This window comes from Otolemur garnettii, unplaced genomic scaffold (genome assembly GCF_000181295.1).
Source record: "Otolemur garnettii isolate 467f Iridium unplaced genomic scaffold, OtoGar3 scaffold00003, whole genome shotgun sequence".
Taxonomy (NCBI): domain Eukaryota; kingdom Metazoa; phylum Chordata; class Mammalia; order Primates; family Galagidae; genus Otolemur; species Otolemur garnettii.
This window is the reverse complement of record NW_003852398.1, coordinates 46714263-46737274: the sequence shown is the minus strand read 5'-3', so window position 1 is coordinate 46737274 and position 23012 is coordinate 46714263. Positions and strand designations below refer to the sequence as shown.

The following is a 23012-nucleotide window of genomic DNA, read 5'->3' as shown; positions in this document are numbered from 1 at the left end:
ATGCTGAAAAGTCAGAAAAAGATAATGGGAAAGTGTAAAATAACCACAGACTTTGTAGCTTATGAATAATAGAATGAAAACTGCTGGAGAAGGCTGATTTGAACGACTACTGGTAGGTGAAATAGGAAATGAAAAAGAAGACACACAGAGACATCTGGTGAGAGAAGCCTGCGATGAACCAGCAGCGAGGTAGAGAGCGGGGTCCTCGATGGTGGGAGGGGCAACGAAACTGTAAATAAAGACCAGGACTGATTTGCTGTTGGATATGTGTGGGGTTCAAAGAAAACAGTAGTTGAAAACCGCTATAAATCTTATGCTCTGTTAATCAGAGAGCATTGTTACTGTGACTCAAAAAACGTCAGCTGGGTGGCGCCTGTGGCTCAAAGGAGTAGGGCGCTGGCCCCATATGCCAGAAGTGGCCGGTTCAAACCTAGCCCTGGCCCCCCCACCAAAAAAAGTCAGCTATGGTTTCTGGAAGGAAGATGACCTGAATTTTTGGGAAGCCAGATACCAGGATGCTTGGGACAGAGATGCAGATAGTGTTTATGTTTGAAGGGAGCATCTATAACAATATTATAGAATAAACCCGTAGTAACGTCACAGCACATGTTTCATTCCATGCCTTATTTTAATACATTTGCTTTTAACTTCACTAGCCTTGGTCCCTGTATTTCAGGGAACATTTTCATACGGGAAAGCAAACTGCCTTACCAATGCACGCTTGCTTGGTAGGAGTCCTCTGGAATCCAGCATGACATTTACAGTAATAGGAACCAGGTGTGTTAACACAGTCTCCATTAGTGCAGGGATTTGATGTGCATTCATCAACATCTGTGAGCAGCAAAAGAAACCACTATAGACTTCACTCCATTTGTAGAGATGTTTGTTTAAAGTACATTTAGCCCTCCCAAATTCGAGAGAAGGCTAGTCAGTGGTAATAGTCTAAATAGCAGTGTATTTATAAATGAATGAAAAATTCCTTTCTTTAAATACATACAGAGCCCAGTCTGAAGATTTACAAAAGCATTGTCTATCGGAGAGTACATGAGAATTTGCTTTAAGCAGGAAATAAGAATTTTTCAATTGGAATAATGCCTAATGGTTAAAAGTGTGGCCTCTGGAAAGAGACAACGTGAATTCCAATGGGCTGCAACACTCATTACCTAGAGCAACCTGGGCCAATTCATAACCTCTCTGAGGCTGAGAGTAGCGTCAAAAGAACAATAAAAGCTTTCTAAAGATACATATTTATATTGTATGTTGCCACTACTATTAATTTTAAAGAGATTGATGGATTACGATATTATTTTAGTATTACTTTTTTGTGAACTTGTGTCTATATACAGCTGTATGTGCACCGAGGCATAAGGGATATTTTGAAGTAACAGACATGAGGGGAAGAAAATGGAAGTAAAACAAATCCTATTACTTTCAGTAGCTTTAGGTTTCTTTAGGATCTTAAAATTGGCACAGGGATTTTCTGCCTAAAATGAAGTTTTATGCTAATAATATTTTGGATTCAAAATGTGAGTAAGTCACTGTTTTTCCTTCAAGGCCTCCTAAAGCTTAATGAAAAGCAAATCTATCGCAGAATTCGGGGACTGAAATAGCAAACAACAGCCTGAGTAGCCTGGACCAGTAAATTCCCAGAAAGCACGTGTGCCAGTGCCAGGAACAGAATCCACCTTCTCTCAGCAATGTCCGCTAATTATATTGAAGGCTAGCTAGCAAATTCAAAACCTAGCTAGCTGGTGAAGGCATAAGGATTTGCCATGTCACATACATGTCAAAGCCGTTAGCATATCCAATTTCAGTTAAATTGGAGAGCCCAACAATAAAATCGATTCACAGGTTTAGCTTTTTAATAAACAGATTACTCCTTGCACAGATGTTCTTAAAGGAGGAACTGTACTCTCTCAAACTCACCAACCTCATTTATGTAAACACTCAGACTGAACGCCATTAAGCCCTTCCTGGTATAAAAGAAAAAAAAAAAAAACAACCTCATAACAAATAAAATAAAAGCAACAATGAATAACGGGATTAAATGCTTTTTCAGATCATCCAAATACCCTTCAGCCCCTTAAGACTCACTTACATTTAAGCTTTCGGTTGATAACATCAATTCTACTGAGCCAAAGGAATGAAGCAAAATGAGAAAAAAGAGAGTTGGAGCATTAGCTGGCGTATAAAGTGTCATGAACGGACTTCCCAAGACACAACATCACCTGCAGGGCACTGCTGAAGACAAGTAAGTTCTCTGCGTGAACAGCAGCAATTAAGAGTTGCAGCTATGTCTTCCCAGAAGCCTCAAGGTAAAGCTCTGCTCTAGTGAAGACCCTGAGGGCCCAGGTACCCCCCCCTCCGGAGGGAAGCTTCTAGGGAAGCCACTTCACAGGTCAGGACTGTTCTCCCAGTGCTCGTTGCTATGACAGCCCTGCCAGTTCTGTTGCCATCATTAGTGCCCCAATGCATTTCTGCCTCTGTGGCCCCATGAGGACCTCATCAAGGATCAGCACACAGAGAAAATACAATACTTCCCTTATTTCTTCTTTGTAAGCGAAATAGTCTCAGCAAACTATTAGTGATTTTACAATTCCATTTAACTTTAAAACTTTATTTTTTTTGCAGTTTTTGGCGGGGCTGGGTTTGAACCTGCCACTTCCGGCATATGGGGCCAGCACCCTACTCCTTTGAGCCACAGGTGCTGCCCAACTTCATTGTTTTGTTTTACATTGTTTTCTGGGACGATATGGTATGCTACTGAGCTTTAGACTAATCACACATGACCAGTGCCACCTCGGAAACAGACATCTCATGTCTCTGCTTTATTCCGAGCCTCATGGTTAACGGCCGCCAGGGGACGACGTTTGTTTGTGTTATTTACCGGAACAGAAGTGCTGCAGTACTACAGTCTCTACACTTCCATTTCTATGTTTCCCTTGGGGCTGAGTATTTTTTTTAGCAAGATTCATGGTATTTAAACTCCTAAATAAATGAAGAAACTGTGGATTGTAATGTTGATTGAATCATTTGTTGTTGAATCAAAATGTTGATTATAAAAATGGTTAAATTCTCAAATACTATTAGGGATAAGGAGTACTTTCACATGAAAAAGACATTATACACTACCTTGGAAAAGACTTTTTTTTTTATTTCTAAAAACTCTAACATTGCCTGTAGCCTGCCAGAAACAGATGCCTCAAATTACATTTTACTATTGCAAAACAGAATGATTTGAATTGAGTTAAAACCATTGATACTAGCAGCTGATAATACATCAAGAGTAAAAAAAATTAATGTAGAATTCTCAAGAGAAAGGCAGAAAAAGGTGAGGTGAGTAAACAGAGCTGTTTTCAGGCCTCAAAAGTAATTCCCGTAATAGCAAAATGGATCTAATTCTGTTTTCCTTGTTTTTGAAGCTTTAACACAGGTATCACCTTTCAAATTATACTATTTCATCAGGTATCCAAAAAAAAAAAAAGTTCCCAAGTAGCAGTGATAGCTGTTATTACTCAAGGCACTGGCCCCACTGAAAGTTCTAACTCTTATCTTGGGCTCCTATAATTTTATAACACGAGATAATTCGTTTCCTCTTCCCTTTTTCTGATATCCCCTTTATTGTTTAGAAGTTCCAACACAAACGGATCAAAAGCTGACACTAGAAAGAATAAACAATTAAAAATATTAAAAACTCATTTCCTGAGAACGTGCTCCAATACTTGGTTATGTCTCTACGAATGACAATAGTCAGAAAGATAACTCTGCCAGGAGGGTTTTAACTTTGTACCACTGATCGTTGATCCATGAGACCCGGAGAGGGTGGAGACCTTAGTAACAATGTTTGGGTAAAACACAGAAGTTTCACCATATTAACTGTGCAGAGACACCATCCCAATACTACATTAGACAGAGCTGAGTAAAACAGAAGTGGCAGCATCCCTTCTCACCTGGGGTCTGGGAAAAATTAGACCCTGCTACCTTAAGACATTCACTGTATGCAATTATCTCATTTAGTGTGAACCGAGGGTGGTACTGACTCTGCGCCTCCCTCGGGAGGATTGAGAAAAGCCATTCAAGCCATTTTCCAGGGGTTTAAATACTCTAGTGCAGTGATTTAACCAGTGGGTGATCGATGTGCACTGGTGCGCCATGAAAGGATCTTAGGTGTGCTGTGAAAATTTTTATAGATCATTAATTAAATTATTTTTGAAAAAAAGGTCAAAGCACGGTAGGTATATTCTTTTCTTTTTCTTTTTTTTGGTTTGATCAACATAATTTAAGTGTGCCACAGAAGTAACTAGAGGTTCAAGTGTGCCCTGGGATAAAAAAGGTTGAAAACACTGCTCTAGTAGATCCCTGTTTGAAAAATTGGGCAGCAGCATGACTACAGAGAAAGAGCTTCTGATTCTTGTTTATCTTTATACTAATGGTTCACAAATATCCCTCCCCAGGGTAGAGTCGTTCTACAAGAGGACAAAGGGTGCACCCCGTGTGCTAACCTGAAATAACTGGTGGTCTTTGACTAATCTGCAGAATATTAAATTGTGGGTGTATGTTTACTTGTTGGTTAGTGCATCATATAATGACAAATATTAATGGGAAAACATATATTAATAGTTCACCAAATTTCAGTTTCTTAGATAGTCACATGCCAGAGGGGATATTTTATATATTGCACACTTATAGTCATATTTGTGGTAGTAAAATCATTTTCAAGCCATATTATAAGAAAAACATACCTGTATTTCACTGTATTCCAAATGGAACACCATGACTCAGGTGGTGTGTGACTCACACACCACCTGTGTCCACTGGGCCAGGTTCTATGGCTTATGGTTCTGTTATGTGATCCTGGGGTATACTATTTATATCGGGTCTCTGACTAGTATTCTTTAGGGTAGCGTAGTTGAAACTTGAGCTAAGCCTTAGTTAATCACTCTGATCCTAAAGCTGTGCACAGTTTAGAAGGATTCCGTTTTCCAATGTATCCTATTTGGCCTACATTTTCTTTTATAATCATAGTGCCCTTAGACGTTTTAATTTAACTTACAAAAATTATGATACTTTCTCTGTACCCGTCTCTCTTCTATAACGTTTAACAGAAGACTGGAACCCAAACCTAGTATTTAGTTAATACATATAATATGTATAATACATATACGATAATTTTCCAATATTATGAATGAACAAAAGAATAATTTCAAAATGGCTCCGTTAACCTTCACCCTAAAACCACTCTTAAAAAGATGATCGAAACCCTCTTACATACCATATCCAATAAATACTTTTCCCTCACTGTATTCGATTGTTTTTTCTACTGCATTTAACACCTGACACTACTGTTCTCTGGGAGGTGTACCCTTGCATAGGTTCAGTGACCTAATGCTTTTAGATTATTTTACTGTCTCTCCGACACTCTGAGCTAGATGAAGGTTCACCTATGCACATTCTCTTTCTGTGCAATTCTCTCCTCTCCAGTGCTCTGTTTTATTAACAGAGTAAAGCTAGAATAAGGGCCTTTGACAGATCCCAGCCATGGCAGTTTTGTTATCTTATCTTTAGCCTAGGTGACGATATCTACCCTTATGGTACTAATAGATATCTATATGACATTGACTTCTAAATGTATAACTCTAGCCCTGAATACTCTCCTTAGCATTAGGCCTCTATAATTAATAACAGACACCAAAACTCAACATAGCCAAGGGACTCAGTAGCTGTTTCCTTAACCTGTACCTTTTTCTGCATGTTAATGCCACTATCACATACCCACTTTTGCTCAGGCAGAAACCTGGGTATCATTGTAGTTTTCTGTGCATCAGCAGATATGTCAAAAGAGGAAACGATGAGCTACCAACTAGAAGAAAGTTTGAATAAATCATATATTTGCTAAAAGACACATCCAGAGTATATAAAGAATCCTCCAAACTCAATAACAGGAAAACAACCCAGTAACAACTGAAGATGACTGGAACTGACACTTTACCAAAGAAGTATCAGATGGCAAATAAACAGGTGAAAAGATTATCAATATCTCTTTAATATGAATTCTTGGAGAAATGCAAATTAAAACCATGATGAGAAATCCCTGTGTAGCTATTACAAAGGCTAAAACGGAAAAACCCAACCCTACTAAGTACTGGCGAGGTTGTGAAGGAACTGATGTTTTCATAAACTGAGTTTCCTTAAAACCAATGTATTTCTCCATATAATCCAGCCATTCCATACCTAGGTATTTACCTCAGAAAAACAAAATGTCCATACAAAGACTTGTATGTGAATGTGGATAGGAGCTTTATTTGTAAAGGCCACAAACTGAAAGCAACATGAATGCCTATCACGCAAAATGAATAAACAAACTATGGAAGATACATACAATAAATACTCTTCACCAGCAAAAACACAAATAATGTATGCGCAGTACAACATGGATCAATCACAGAATAACTGTGCTGAGTAAAAGAAACCAGACAAAAAGGTGTATGTGAAAGTATGATTTCATTTATATATCAAACTCTCAAAAATGCAAACTAATGTACTGGTGATTGACTGGTGATTGCCTGGGAATAGGGTAGGGAGGGGTTGAGATGGAAGAAAAAAGAAGGTAGAGAGATTAAAGAGAGTCCTATATAAAAAAGTTTATCCTTGAGAGATAAATTAATCACCATTTCACTACAGCAAAGTTTGGTGATGAATATGTTCATTACGTTGACAGTGGTCATGATTTCACTGGCACAGACACACACCAAAACTTATTCAGCTGTATGTTTCAATTATACAACATTTATTGCATGTCAATTATACCACCATAAATCTGATTTTAAAATATGTGTGCCATTTACACCACGGTTAATCTAACAAACAATATAGCCTTGTGTTTTTGAGCTTAGTGTCTTTTTGGCATCAACACCTAGGCATGGTTTCTGACTCTTGGTGGCTATTGCACAGCCCACATTGAGAGCTGTATTTTCTTGTTTAGTTTTTTTCTTTTTAGTAAACAATGCTTAGAAACCCTTTATTTTTCAACACAGGGTGCATGGTCTAAGAAAATACTCAAAGAGTGGCATCAGGGGACCAGAAATCCACTTGGATAAACCAAGGTTCTTGATGAAGTCACAGCTGAAAATATCAATCACAGCTTTGACTAGTGACTGAACATACAGGGTACATCCTGGGATCATGCCCCTTACTCAAGACATCAAACCATGCAAGCACATATGGGGACCCTAAACAGTATAGACAGCTGTGACTCTCAGAATCTTTAGAATTTCCTGTGATACCCATGGGGTCTCTGTCGTTTTTTCAACTGGTTCATAGCTCAGGCAAGGAAGAACAGTATGTGGTATGTATTCATTTTCTTAGCCCGGAAGGGAAATTCCTTAGTCTTTGCAGATAGTACTGTCACCCCTCACTGCTGCGTGCCTTCCTATTGGATTCAGTGTCCTTCACTGCCTCTCTTCTCACCGTGCTACCATGGTACAGTTCATAGCTTGTGAGTGCAAATCAATTAAAATGACATCTGGGGAGTCAGAACGTCCAGGCTACTATTGACTCTGTAAGTTCCACACAATTCTCTCCCTGATAAACTATTTGGGTATGACCTGGAAGAATGTTGGAGACTCAGCCATAGAACTGCAAAGCGACTGTTCTCAATCTCAGGGTCTGGTTCCCAGTCCTACACATCTGAGATCCTTTCAGGAGGGTTCTTTAAATCAAAATGGTTTTCCTAACCATATTAAGCAGTTATCTGGGGCAGCGTCTATGGCTCAAAGGAGTAGGGCACCAGCCCCATATGCTGGTGGTGGTGGAGTCAAACCCAGCCTCAGCCAAAAACTGCAGAAAAAATAAAAATAAAAAAGAAGTTATCTGCTTTTTTTTATTGTGTTAGCTTTTGAATGATGGTACAAAAGCGATGATGGTGTGTGTTAGCACAAATAATAGCAATGGCACCAAACAGTCCTAGTAGGCAATGTTGTGAACTCAAAGTGTGTTAAAAAACAACAGCCACATATTCACTTAAGAAGATACAGTAGAACCTCCATCGCTGACCACCTCCCTACACTGACGACCTCCTCAAGCTGACCTAACTTCATAGACTGGACATGCACCACATGAACGGATCGGCATAGCCGGCCTGGTCCTTATGTTGACCCCTCCATATGTTGACCAGCTTGTTACTGTCTGTTGGGTGGTCAACTTACAGAGATTCTACGGTAATTGATGAAGCAGTAAAAACTAATTCTATTAGACCTTGACCCTTGAGTATACTTTTTTAGTATCTCTGTGACAAAGTGAACATCACATATTGTTGCTGACAGAAACACCATCGGTGTCTCAAGGAAAAACATTTGTGCAATTGTTTGAGTTTTGTGCTAAATTAGCAGCTTTTCCACAGAATACTACTTTTGCTTGAAGAATGACTGACACACAAATTGCAGTTATTCACATTTGTGACAGTGGCTGACTTTTCCTTGAAAGTAACAAAGTGAGCTGTCACTTTAAGAAAAACAACAGAGGACATTGACGTCGAAGTTAAAATCCAAGCTTCGAAGTGACAGAATTCAGAAAGAGTATCCAACACTGGGTGACTGACAGCTTCCCAATATTAAAAGGGGTTTATGATGGGTTCTATGGTGATAATCTATATTATCAAAGGTGATTTTTTGATATCATACAGTGATATATGTCAACTTTGGAAGGATCTGTATAATAGTGAGCCATTATACTTCAAATGACCAATGCAGGTTATAAAATCCATTCAAGGTACAGGAAATACCAGATTCCATATGGCAACTAAGCTATAAGAATCACTCCTGGCTGAGTTTTAGGGGAGTATCGCTGAATATCCACAGTGGATTTTCACTGTGCTCTTCAATCAAAACAACACACTGCAACAGCTTAAATAATCTGCCGGCATGGCTTCGGTTGAGGCAGACATGAAAGAGCTTTGTAAAAATCCCAAACAATGACATCTGTTTCAATACTTGTTTTAGAAAACATAGGTTTTCTATAAAACAGAACAATAAAATAGACAAATACGATCTATAAAAATATTGCATAGGTTGACATACAATGGGTTTATTACCATTTTTTAATGCATAAATAAATGTTTAGAAATTTTTTTCCTTAATTTCTATTAATAATAAGGAAATTACTGATAGATATAACCAATAATGAAGAGTTTTAATGGGTCTGAGGCCAAGACATTTAAAAACTACCACACAAGAGTATTAGATTTGAGTAGCCCATTGGTGTCTTTTTATCTTTTAAAAATAGATTTAGGTTCTATAAATTGTTTTCAAAATATATTCATCATTGTTATGTACATTCCTTTTCATCTTTATATTAAGAGTAAAACATTCTAAGAAGGAAAGACAGAGAGAATCAGAGAGGGAAATCATGATAGTTAGGACCTGAAAGGGCAAGGAATTTTGAAGTCTAATTCTAGCTCAGCTTAGTTTTCAAGGAAACAATTGAACAACATACACCGAGAGAGACAGCTTGGAAATTATCTTTCCCTCAAGACTTTTTTTAAAAAAAAAAAATCATATTCAGTCCAATTTGATCCTATAGTCTATTAAAAAGAATCTATTAAATGTCTTTAAACAATCATGAACTTACCTATGCAATCTCCATTTGCATCTTGCTTATACCCCATATTGCATTCACATCGGTAGCTGGAGACGGTAGGTATGCAGCGTCCATTTAAACAGAGATTAGCATGGTGCTTACAGATATCTATCGTCTGGTTCAGGATTGCTATGGAAAATTAAAGCCCAAGGAATATTTCATGATTACAACGTGCAGAGTTGATTTTTAACAAGTTTCTTTAACAGCCAATTAACCAGGTGTCTATCAGAAGCCCACAATATTCTATAAAACTTTCATGTGGAAGACCTAAAATATACTCTGGAGACAGATGGTTGTAACCTGCATTTGTTAAGTTACACATCTGGAAACTCTGCCCATAATGAAGTCTTTTAACAATTTCAGGAATGTTCTACCGTACATTTGAGTGCTTTCCATTTCTTTTTTGTAATGCAGCTAAGTATTCAGATATAGTAATAGGAAATATGCCAGAAAGAATAAACATAACACAGCGGGACACTATTCAATACTATTAGCAAGAGAAGTGCTTTTGAAAAGAGGGAACTTAGCTGTCAAGTGCATGAATGCCAATTCTGGTCTGAAGCCCACAGTTCTCCATTTCTTAAGCAATTTAACAAAAAGGGGTGAGGAAAGGAAAGATGGGTGTATTACGATATTTGGACCAGCACAGAGCAAGACACTCAGTTTATCTCACTTGAGAAATAGTTCTGGAAAATAATTCACGGGGTGCATGAATAGGGCAGCAGCAAGCTGCCAAATGAAATATACTGGAACCAAAACATCCTTTTTTGGTGGCGTCAATTCGATTGTAGCATTACCAGGCTTTCATTTATATTTTCAAAGAACGCCTGGGTCACACATTCTTTTCTCCAATTTAGCAAAAGGTTTATGGGACAGAAAAATAATATTTTCCTACTACATTTTCCTAAATTTAGTATTACTGCATTTCAGACCCTGATCTAGGTTTGCACACACAGCCCTTTTAGAAAATAAAAAATGTTAGATGTTGCAGTATCACTTGAGGTAGAAAACTAAGGAGTCCAAAGGGAAAGTGATTGCTTACTTAGTCCAGTGATGATGGGCCCCTGTCCTCCGGCTCCCACGCCAGCTCCCCCAATGCCAGGAGAAAAGCCATTGCCTCCAGGGATGGGGATGAAGCCTGTCCCTCCTGGGCCATAGCCATTGCCATTGCCACTTGGGGCAAAGCCGTTCCCGCCAGTGCCTCCGGGTCTGGAACCAGCACTCCCTGGAACTCCTCCCATTGGAAGTCCATCCATGCAAAGTCTGCGATATTCCTCTAGAAGAAAGAAAGTTTAGTTAAACACAAATGGATATATTTTTGCATAATAAAAGCCATTAGCATGTTGTAATAGATTATTTTAGCTTATACTAAGATTATATTAGTAAGATGCTATCTTGATGTTTTCAATGCAGGTAGTAACGGGAAAGGTATAGATGTTTCAGAATAAATTAGAAACCTATATTCCACATTATTTTAACAAGTTGCAGAACCAAAGAATTATTTATATGTGCATTTTTATCTTATGCCTCAAAGTGCAACTCATAAAATTCCAGATGTAACTGTGAATGCAAGGAATTGACTTGAATGGACGACAACTAAAGCTTTAGGTAATTCATTTCATGTATCTGGTTTTACTTGAACCCCTGTCAGTATTACACTTATACATTTTCTTATCTCTTTTCTTTCCTTGAAGGAATTAGGTATTAATATGGCTCCAGAACAGTATTTTTTTTGTAATGTGGATTTTAATAGTAGACAAAATATAGTAAGATTTTAAATTTGTGATTTGTCCAAGTGCCAAAGTTGAATGAAGAGAAGCAAGAATACCACTGTCTTATTTCTTAACTGTTTTCAGGATTAGAATACCATATTAAAATAAAAAAAAAAGGTTAATTATTTATCACTAGTGGAACTATGAAATTCCAAAATTACTTAGTGGGTATTGTCTCCACTTTTTTTTTTTTAACTAGTAGTTTTTAGTATCTTAGGACTTAGGGAATTTGAAAGAATAAAGAATATGCCTTGATGTTTTTTTCTCCATCACAGTATATACTGGTATTATCTTTAAGAATATTTCAAACATTTAGCTATATTTCATGATTTTTAATTCAAGATGAAAATAACAATATAAGATATCAAGATATCTTTACTTGATAAACATTAATTGTACTTTACTACTCATATTACACATAACAAGAGGGGCTACTTTCTCTTTCATTCTAATTTCCCAATGTAGCCTCGTTTATATGGTAGTTAATACAGCAACGTTAATGAGAGGTAGTCTTAATACCCCTGGCTCATTAATTTTAAAGGTCAAGAAAAAAAAAAAAGAAGGAATATCTTTAAGGATTGGGCAGTATAAACTGTGAGTATTCCTAAAATAAAGTATAAATAAATGTAAAACTTTGTTATTCAAAAACATTCAAGCTCTGGAACGAAAGATAGGGAGGTTTAAAACCTGAACTGAAATACTGATATTTAATATCCTTTAAAAAATAGCTGCTCAAAACCAAGTTGATCTGTTTCAGGGACTTGTCTAATATTACTACATTTAGTGTTAGCAAAATTGATCCCAAATAAACAATAACCACCTCCCCCATGAAACACCTAGGACATACTGAAGAAACTAATAGAATACAAATGCGAATTAGCTTCAAGGAGAAGAGCAAATTATATTATTGCTACTATTTTCCTAAAACGTCTATCCTGAGGTGGCCAGCAGCCAGCCACTCACCAGAGCCTCTGACAGGACAGGCCTCAGGAATGGTTCCGGTGCCCCAGCAGCGGCCTGGCTCACAGCAGCACTGCATTTTTGTCATTCTGCCTGGGAGTTCTTGTGCACAGCGACCGTTCACCAGCCCAGAGAAACACATGCCTGTTCTCTGATCTGAACATATCAAAATAAAATAGGAGATATGGCAGAATTACTTTGGGTTCTTATGGCAATCATTGCATCATTTCCCAAAATATAGGAGTGCGGGTGAAGTAAACTATTTTACTTATCTCTACTATATCAGTGCAATCCTTTTTTCTCTTAATTTCTGTGCACTTATTCATTCCTTTACTCATCTAGCTAGAAGACATGCACGGAGCAACTGTTCTACACACCTGTCCAGGGATACAAAAATGAAAGCCTTGGAGCAGATATGAGGACAATCTGAATTGAGAAGTTGAATTCAGACAAAGGTGGAGCCTGAAGAAACCAACACCAACCTCAATCTCCAGCCCACCTGGAGAAGCGTGCTGTTATACGCCAGTAGGGTTTTGTGGCTGTCCGCTACACAGAAACATCTGACTCATAGAGGTGCTACTTTAGAAAGACTATCCGAAGCAATTTGAGAAAGTAACATCTGAACAGAGACTTGACTAAAATGAGAGCATGAGCCATGAAGTATCTGAGGAAAGAGCAGCTTTTGAGAGAGAAGAGAATGGGCTTGATGTGTATGAAGAACAAGGGGCCAATGTAACTAGAGAAAAGCAAGAAAAAGGGAGAGAGGAAATACATGGGCTCAGAGAGACAGCAAAGGCTCTCATGGACACCCCTGTAGGCCATCAGGGAAGGACTGAGATTTTATTTGGATTTGGGGTAGAGTCAAATGAGAGTTGTGGATGGTTACAGTTAGAGTAAAGACAATGAACGGTTGCATTTTTAAGATCTGCTTGGCTGCTGTGAGAACTGGCTGTATTGAGAGCAGAAAGACCAGTGACAAGGACACTGAAGACATTCTGGTGGGAGATGGTGGTGGCTTCGCTGAGGGTGGCAGCAGTGAAAGTGATGAGAGCAAGCAGGTGGCAGACAGGATGTGAAGGTTTAGCTAAGGGAAGCTGCTTATGTGTGGGGCATGAGAGAAACAGAGTGTTCGAAATTTCCAAATATTTTTACTCTCACAGCTGAGAAGTGGATGAGAAGCAAGGGAAGAAGCAGAATTAGGGGACACAAAATAAGACTCTTCTTTAAAACACATTATATTGAGGATGTTGAAAATAGATGACTCTAGAATGTAGGAATAACCAGGCTAAAGATGTGTATCGGTGTCTTTTCAGTGGATATGCATTATTCTAAGCCATGAAACTTGGAGAAGCATTTTCAAGAACTAGGGGAAACTGACTATTAGGTACTGTGAGGTAAAGTAAGGTGAGGACTCAGTTTGGCAGGACTGCCATGGTAAGGAGTCTGCAGGATTTGGACAGGAAAGTGACATAATCAAATAGAACAACAATAGAGGTCTCTCTGGCAGCAGGGTAGAGAATGGATCAAAACAATAGAGGTTAAAAGACAAGTAATGATGGTTACAAAAGACTGCATAAAATGCAACATTGTGTAGGGATAAAGTATCAATCTCATCTGTAAACTCTGTGGGTTTATAACTGAAATTGCCTTTCTGCTAACTGAGAAAGAACTGTGACTTTAGTTAACATTTTTTTTTGGCCACCTCCAACCCTTGGGCTCAAGTGTTTTTCTTGCCTCAGCTTCCCAAGTAGCTGGGACTACAGACACCTGCTACAATGCCTGGCTATTTTTAGAGACAGGATCTTGCTCTTGCTTAGGCAGTTCCTGAACCTGTGAGCTCAGGGCAATCTACCGGCCTTGGGACCTTAGTTAACTTTTATCAAAATGTTTTCAAAGAAGTTTTGTTTATATTCATAAATAGAAAGATGTACTACAATAATTAGGCATATCAACAATGAAGATGAAACTATTCATTGCAAGTAATTCTATTAATAGGTAATGTTACATTTTTTAGCACTAGATACAGAGTTTAAACTAAATACACTATTTCATCAAATGGCCCACAATATGCCTCAGGTTGCTCCTAAGCTATCATGAAATAAATTAATTGGCTTTAAGATTCTCCTTGTAAAAAACATAACATATTCTTTCATTTGTCCAAAAAGACCTCAGTATACCTAAAGCCAAATAAACAAACAAAAAAAAACATTAAATGTGATGCATACATGTGTACTTAAAGACAATCCAGACATTTAAAAAACTTTTGACTTGGGTGTGGACAGGCTGCCACTGGAAATAATTTCACAGGTAGGTTCTGTTCCTAAGAATGATCCAAGGGAACAATTTTGGAATATTCTTTCTAGGAACCCAAAGGATCATATTCTAGATTTACTCAATAGCTGTACTGCTCAAAAGAAAAAGATGTAAATTGAGATAAGAAAGTCCAAAACTTTTAACAACAGTCATTATTGTTACAAAACACAACCAATGCTACAAAGTGAAATGATTACGTTTAACTCTTGAATTAATATAGGGTTCCCCCATTCAGGGCTGGACAGGGACCCCTCATTTGCTAGGCCTGGGCAATTTCATGTAAGTCCCCTAGGCCTAGGCCATGTCTTGTAAGTCTGAAGGGCCTCTTCTGAAGTGGCCATTTTGCCTGCAGCTGAAGGAACTACATTCATTTGTTAATACACTCATTAACATTGAAAAGGTGTCTTCTATCTACCAAGTCCTGGCCAAGTGTAATTTTCAAGACTTTATACCCCTAAACAAAAGACCCACTGCAGAGACTTCCCACTTGGGTCTTTCACTCTGCTAGAAGCTCTAGTGCAGTGGTTCTCAACTTGTGGGTCACGACCCCTTTTTAACAATGAAAATACATTGCGGAATTAGGAAGGTTGAGAACCACTGCTCTAGTGCTTTTTATTTCCCTCTGTATTCCTTTCTATGGAATAAATCCTATCTTACCACTGATCTGTTGTCCCTGGGTTCATTCTTCGAATCCCTGAGACCAAGGGCTACTGCAGAAAAAAATTCCACCAACAAAAGGATTCTGCAAGCAGAAGGTTGTAGCATAAGATTTGGAAAAAAAAAATGGCCTTGAGCCAGGAGACCTAGGTGTTTTTTTTTTTGGCTGGGACTGGGTTTGAACCCGCCAACTCCGGCATATGTGGCCAGGCCCCACTCCTTTGAGCCACAGGCACTGCCGAGACCTAGGTTTATATCCCAACTTATTATTAACTGCTTGATTATGCAACTATATTTAACTCTTCTTGCTTAAGAAATAGGAATGGTAGGATAATGAAATCAAACAATACATATTTTTGCTTCTTGCAGAATAGTGGATTAGTGACCTTGAATGTCTCTCCCAATCAAAATATCCTGGATAAAATATTTAAAAAAGTTAAAGAAATACATTATCCAGCTGGCATGAAAATGTTAAAGAAATACGTTATCCAGCTGGCATGAAAAGACAATTAAAATTTTTAGCAAATGAGGTAAAAATGAGAGTCTTATGAGGTAAGTGTGCAGTTAAGTGTCACCTTTAGGCTTTGGTTAAACACTATAGAGTCTCTGAATTTTAGACTCTGGTGGTTTCAAAGGGCCCAGGGCATATGAGGAAACCCTCATACTGGGGGGTGGGGGTTCCAAAGAGCTACACCTTAGTATTTGAGTATGGGGAGCAACTAAGAAACTTGCCTGTCTCTACCTTGATGTTGTACGGAGGAAAAAGAAATATCTTTCCCAAAAATCTATAACTGCATATTCTTCTTCACATAAACAGCTTTGTTGTCTCAATCTGTACTAGGTTTTCTGTCTGAAAATCTTCAAAAGAAGAATACAAGATGAAGAGGTTTTAAGGCAGGAATACTTCAACTTGGAAAAGCCAGTACAAACAGAGGACTTAATATTGACGGAAACTTCAAAGGATTCCCATAGGTAAAACTCCAAGAAAAAGGATCTGCTAACAGGAAAATAAATAATAACCTGCAATCCCATTACTGAGCATCTACCCAGAAGGAAAAAAATCCTTTTACCATAAGGACACTTGCACTAGACTGTTTATTGCAGCTCAATTTACATTGCCAAAATGTGGAAACAGCCTAAATGCCCACCAACCCAAGAATGGATTAACAAGCTGTGGTATATGTATACCATAGAATAGTATTCAGACATTAAAAAAGATGCACAATTTATATCCTTTTCATCCTATTAGCTGGATGAAAGTGGAACACATTATTCTCAGTAAAGCATCACAAGAATGGAGAAGCATGAATCCTATGTGTTCTCATATGAGGATAACTGATGACACATTGTGTTTCCCCCAAAATAAGACACTGTTTTATATTTATTTTTTCTTAAGAAGACACACTAGGGCTTATTTTCAGGGGATGTCTTGTTTTTAGTAAGTATAATACAACAATCTACATTTATTCAAATACAGTTAAGTCATCTTCTCCTGGAACCTGACAGGAGAGCTGACCTTATTGGTGGGGCTGGCACTAGTGATGCGTGAATTCCTTTCCCCTAGCCATTCACACGCGCATAATAGGATGCCTGCGACCTCGGTTACCACTTGTGCAAGTGCAAATGGCTCAGAGAAAGGAGCTGTAGCAGATAAAAGGTATTCCAGTCGTTCTTACCGCTCTGCCCTGAAACACATGACATGGCTATGCAGATACACTGCATAGGTCTTATTATCAGTGTAGGGCTTATATTTAACAAATACATAGAAATCCTGCTAGGGCTTAGTTTGGGGGTAGGTCTTATTTTCAGGGAAACACAGTAGTACGTGGTGGAGGGTGGGGGAAGGGGAGAGCTGAGAGATAGAAGGAGGGAGGGGGTGGGGGGATGAGTGACTGTGTGTGATATACCTTTTGGGGACCAAACACAATTATAAGAGGGACTTTACCTAACAAATGCCATCAATGTAACCTGGATCTTTGTCCCCCCAACAATAAATACAATAATAATAACGCACAAAGAAACAAGGCCCCATAAACAAAAACTAGCTGAATCAACTATATTTCCAGTACTGAAATAGACCAATTCTGACAATTATGAATTATTTAAAATTGTGAATAATTTAAAAGTAGGAACTACACTGTCTGTAATATGTTTAAAGCAACTAAACTCTGAAGATATGAATGGGGGAAAGCTGCCAACAATGGACAAACAGACTTAAAAGAGCTTAATGGAACGTCTATAGACAAAAACTATCACAGTTGAAATTAAATATCAAATGATACATCAAACAAGGGCACTGCACACATAGGAGGAGAAAATTACTGAATTGGTAAGTATCTATGAATATATTATCTTCGATGTAGCTCAGAGAGAAAAAGAAATTGAAATGTTAAAGAGAAGATAAGGAAATCAAAGGGAGAGTGAAAAGCAGTGTTCACCTGTATGCCTCATCTAAGAAGAGTACTGGAGAGAGTGATAAGCAGATGGGGAAAAGGCAATACTCAGCCGAAATTGTCTTAGAATTTTCTAGCAATGTTGTAAGATCTAAGAAGTCCAATGAATAAAAAACAGGATAAAATAAAAAGAAATCCACAGCTAGCCATACCACTGTGAAACTACAGAACTACAAAGATAAAGATCTTAAAAATAGGTGGACAGGCAAGAGAGATTACCTGCTAAGGAACGGCATTAAAAAAAAAAAAATCAATTGCTGACTTCTCAGTAGCGACAATGAAAGCCAAAACACAATGGAATAGCATTTCAGTACACTCTGATAAAAGAGCTGTCAACCTAAAACTCTGCACTGTGATAAAGCATGTCCTCAGAGGGCAAGTTAAGGTCATTCTCCAGAAAACAAAACCAGAGTTTTTTATTAGAAGGTTTTTAGTAAAGAAAATTTCGAAAGAGGTTCTTTGGCCAAAAGGAAAAGGATTCCCAAAGGAAGTTTGAGATGCATAAAGAAATGATGAGCAAGTATTATTTTAAATATGTGAGTAAATCTAAACAAGCACTAAGAAATTAAACAGCAATGAATAATCTGTCAAATATAGAGAGAGTATGGCAGTAGTCTTGAAGTTTAAAAGTTCAGAGGGAAAGATCAAAAAGCTTATTCGTTTTGTTTTTCTTTTATTGTTTAGGTGTGGTTAAAACATACAGGTTAATGTTTGACTTTAGTTTGCATGTGCATGCTTAAACATCTAGGATAGCCAGAAAAACTATAAAAATAAAGTATATAACTTATTTATATAACGTATATTAACTATTAAAGGGGAAAGTATGGAGGGACTCTGTGCGCTGGGGGGCTTGAATAAATCTAAGAAATAAGAAGAGAAAAAAGTACAAAAAATAAGGTAAGCAGAAAGCATAAAGGAGAAGATTGAAATAATATCGAGTACATTACATCAGTACTATAATGAAGACATGTGGATTTAAATTTCAATTGAAAGGATGAAGATTCACAGTAAAAAGATAAAAAAAATCTTTGGGAGTCTACAGTGATACTGGGAGGGTTTCACAGGCCCATATTTACACTGAACATCACAAGGTATAGTCATTACCATGATTCACGTTTATGATGATGCCACTGTGACTGCTAAGATCCAGACTCATTTAAAATTATTACTACATACACAGTAGCATGATCATCAGGTGGGGGATCTGAAAACATTTTTTATGTCAAAGAGGGCTCTTTAAATTAAAGAAGTGTTAATAACTGCTGTTTTATGTAGTTTTGAAACCTCCTGGAGGAAACCGAGACATGGTGAGAGGGTAGAGAGGCAGCAAAAGAGGACTAAAAAGAAAATTGTAATCTTTTCTATATTAATTTCACAATTCAACCTTCTAACAGTAATAGGAAGGCAGTCAATCTCCACCACCTTGAGCCAAAACACACCAGGATGAGATAGAGACTAGTGTGCTGTCTCATAGTTAAAGTCCCCAAGAAGGTCTATTTCAAAGCAAATTAGAGATTAGGAGTTAGAACTTTCTTTTGTGGGTATGAAATTTCACGGCCCTCATAAAACATTGTGTTAAAAAATGTATCAAGTAAAAGAAACTTTGGAATAAGAAAGGGACTCCTGATAGATATGAGTTGTCCAGGCACATAAATAATTCCCCTGAAACAGGGAATTATTAAGGACAAAGGCAGATAAAAGGCTATAAAAACAAAATCCATCTAATGCTTGGTATGTGTTTAACTGTGGGACTGATATGTCTTAAGTAATGAAAACAAGTCTATTCCTCTAATCACTTCCTATCACCCTCACTACATTTCCTGAACAAGGTTTACAAGGAGGCTTATTTACAGCCATGCTGAGAGAGGAAGCAATTCATCTCTTCTGATTAAAATATAAATCTATCTTGAAACAAAATAATGGTCTGCTTATCAGAGTTTGTTTCACGGCCTGACATTTAGCCTAAACTTGATTTAAGAGAATGAGTGGTTAATTATATGTACAACGTGATGAAAACCTGGTAAAAGTTGGGGATTATACCATGAAATAAACGTCTCCTGTTGAATGAGTTTGCTCATTAAAAAATGAAGGGTTCAGCCAGAATACACCAATGAGGTTAGCCTGGGTCAGCACACTCGTGATAGCAGGTGTGCCATAAATAGAGGCCTTTGTCTCAGGCTTCGGCCCCTGATACTTGATGCCTGCCCCCGCCTCTCTGATGGTCTGCTTCCAGCCTGGGTTCCCCTTAAATAATTCTGGGGATTCTTAGTAGTTCTAAAACACTTTCATTTACATTATTCAAGAGTAACTTGAACTAGGAGCACTGAAAGAAGTAGAACAACTATTGATCCCCAATTTATGTTTACCTTTAAAAGAGTGAAGTCCTTCCTCATGTAATAACCTCTTTCTAGGAGGTAATTTCTTAATTAAAAGTGGTATCCCTGTTCCACTTGTTCCAGCAATAGCCTTTACGTGATTCCAGCATTAAAACTAAAACTCTGTTCAGTATACTATTTCATTCCCAGCTTCCCCTCTTGCTTTTAGTTAAATACTCTTAGGAATTGTGGGTTCCCCTGCCAGTGTTTGCTTGCAAATGCACACACACATATGTAATCAACACCCAGCATTACACAGATGTTACATGATATGGGAACAATTCTTGCACTTTAAAAAAAAAACATATCCTGGCTGTCACTCTTGTATGAAGATCCTCGTCATTTATTCTAAACCAGACTGATTTAGAATCTGGATGGGCTCTCACCGTCCTCCAGACCAAACTAGCATGGCCGTTAGTTACCTTAGTAACAGAATTTCAGTCTCATTCATCCTGCTCATTTTACTTTCAACTGTTCTCTGACTCAGCCCTCTTCCCGGACAAGTTCTCCTTACCCCCTCCTGGAGCCCCTGGGACATTTCAGCATTTGCAGACTTGCTTGCACCAGCGTCCTCGCATGGCACCCCCGATGCCTCCCATCTAGGTAGTTTCCACCCATTTCTACACCAGCGATCATCTTCCTGATGATTTGAACTATTAATTCAGGTTTTCATTTTGACTGATCCCAACTGTTACCTAAAAATGTATTTCGCAATTAATCACTGACTTAATCTTTCTCTTACATCATTACTACTTTTTTCACACTGTGTTTCAGTCCTCCCCCTTCCCGCCAAGAGTACCCCACAGCAGTACTGTGCACGAAACATCCGGAAAGTTCAAGAAAATGCACCAGGATGTTGCAGCACCATCACGTGGCTGTAAGCATTTCTAAATGCTCGATGTCACTTCCTGAACTTAACTTGCTATTGACCAGCACCCAGCTCCCACCGGTTTGGGGCTTTTCTCACTCTGTGTTTGTAACAGCAGCAGACACATTACCCTGCATACAGAATCTGCTCCCGGCTGCCCCTCAGTGTCTTGCCTACTTATTCCTGCAGCCATTCTTCTGTGCCTACCTCACAATGCAGAAATTAGGGATGAATAATGCCATGGATATTACGGCAACGGTCAATTCCAAAATGACACAAGGCCCATGTTAAGCAGTGCAATTGAAAGTAGCTTTGAAGAAAAAGATTATTAGGTTTGCATTAACTCTTTTTTTTAGAATTGGCAGATACAGGGTGGTCATAAAGTTCATGTGCAATTGTAAATCCTTATTAATAGACAACTATTTTAAATTGCACGTGAACTTTACAGCCATCCTATTCTTGTGCTCTATTTTAAAAAGGAAAGTTCTTTCTGAGATATTTAAAAACCAGATTAAACCTACTAGATAAAATTTGATTTTTACATTTAGCATACAATGAAATGGGAAAACTATTCTATTTTATAATGGAAATGCCCAGTTAAACATTCCAGCCATATGAAACTGCTTTCCTACACATAAAAGAAAAAGTTAAGTTTACTATACTTTGTAATGTAATATAGGCTCAGGATATTAGTATGAACTAGAATAAGGAATTAGGGCAACATTCAGTATTTGACACTCTAAAAATAAAGATGCAAATAACAAGCAGTTTTAGACTAAAAGAAAATCTTTGAGTTCATCCAACTTATTATCATTGGCATACATGCTGTACAAAGTATGCAGCATAGAAAGCTCTGGCATATATAATTCAATCATAAATAAATTCAATTAAGAAAATATAGACTTGAATTTTTAAAAATCAAAGTCAAAGATCTCTTACACATTAAAATGTTAGGTTTATTTTTTCTCATATATGGAAAGCACATACTTATTCCACACATAACAGTTATTCAAAAAAATTTGAAGCTGCCTACTTAAATTTAACATTGGTTTTGTCATTTTGGAGAGTCATCTACCCTCCCTTAAAGCTTTCCTCTGTTGAGAGTGACAATGAATGGGACTCCCAGCTAGCACAGGACTCAATGTTCTGGAGCTCCAGCTTGCTCCAGGATCTCATCAGTGCCACAGCACCACGTTCCACAGGACGTCCAGCAGTGCAAGGTGGTTATAACCAACATGAACTTCTTCCGTTCAGATGACCTCACTCATCCCTCCAAAAGTTTTCCTATTCATTCAGAAAAGATTTACTGACTCAGCATAAACTTTTATGCAGGATACATGCTACACGAAGCCCAGGTCCATGAAGCTGCATGAGGCAGGACCTAATGGACCTCATGGACCTCACAGTCGGACCAGCGAGTAAAGCTCAAGTACCCATGATGGCATGGTAAACCCTAAAATGAAGTAAATGGAAACACACAATGACAGGCAGGGGCTAATTAACTTTGCCCAAGAAGAAAATACAGTGTACATGGAAAGGCTCTAAAGTGATACCAAGTTGGGACTCACAGGATGAATTGGGTTTTAAAGAGTACAGAAGGGGAAAATCAAGATGCTTTAGGCAGAGGGGGTATCAAGGGCAAAAGGCAAGGGCAGTGTGCATGAAATGAATCAACTTACTGTGCAGTAAGCTGTCAACAGTGACCCTAGAAATAGTTAATTTGCTCAGTTTTAATATTTCACCAAATATTAATGTGAATTAATATTAATTGCTCAGACTTAATAGTTCACCTAAAGTGACTTACCCAATGGAAGACTTCTATCTGATAAATTCATCTATAAAACACAACAATTTTTGATGTCACTGTATATGAAATTTCTTTTCTGGATACTGATTGTTAGTATATAGGAATTGTTAGTATATAGGAATTTTGACACATTGATTTTGAAACCTAAGATTTTGCTGTGTCCTGTTTATAAGT

At 37.9% G+C, this 23012-nt stretch overlaps 1 protein-coding gene across 1 annotated transcript in view; it reads right to left on the bottom strand.

Moving 5' to 3' along the window:
* FBN2 (fibrillin 2) overlaps positions 1-23012 on the bottom strand; it is a 247395-nt gene that overhangs the window by 106616 nt on the left and 117767 nt on the right. Inside the window, exons 9-12 of the mRNA XM_012807203.1 lie at positions 12369-12521; positions 10676-10909; positions 9625-9762; positions 712-831 (exon numbers count right to left, since the gene is read on the bottom strand). Of these exons, the coding sequence (XP_012662657.1) occupies positions 712-831; positions 9625-9762; positions 10676-10909; positions 12369-12521 (645 nt within the window). The remainder of the gene's footprint in view (positions 1-711; positions 832-9624; positions 9763-10675; positions 10910-12368; positions 12522-23012) is intronic.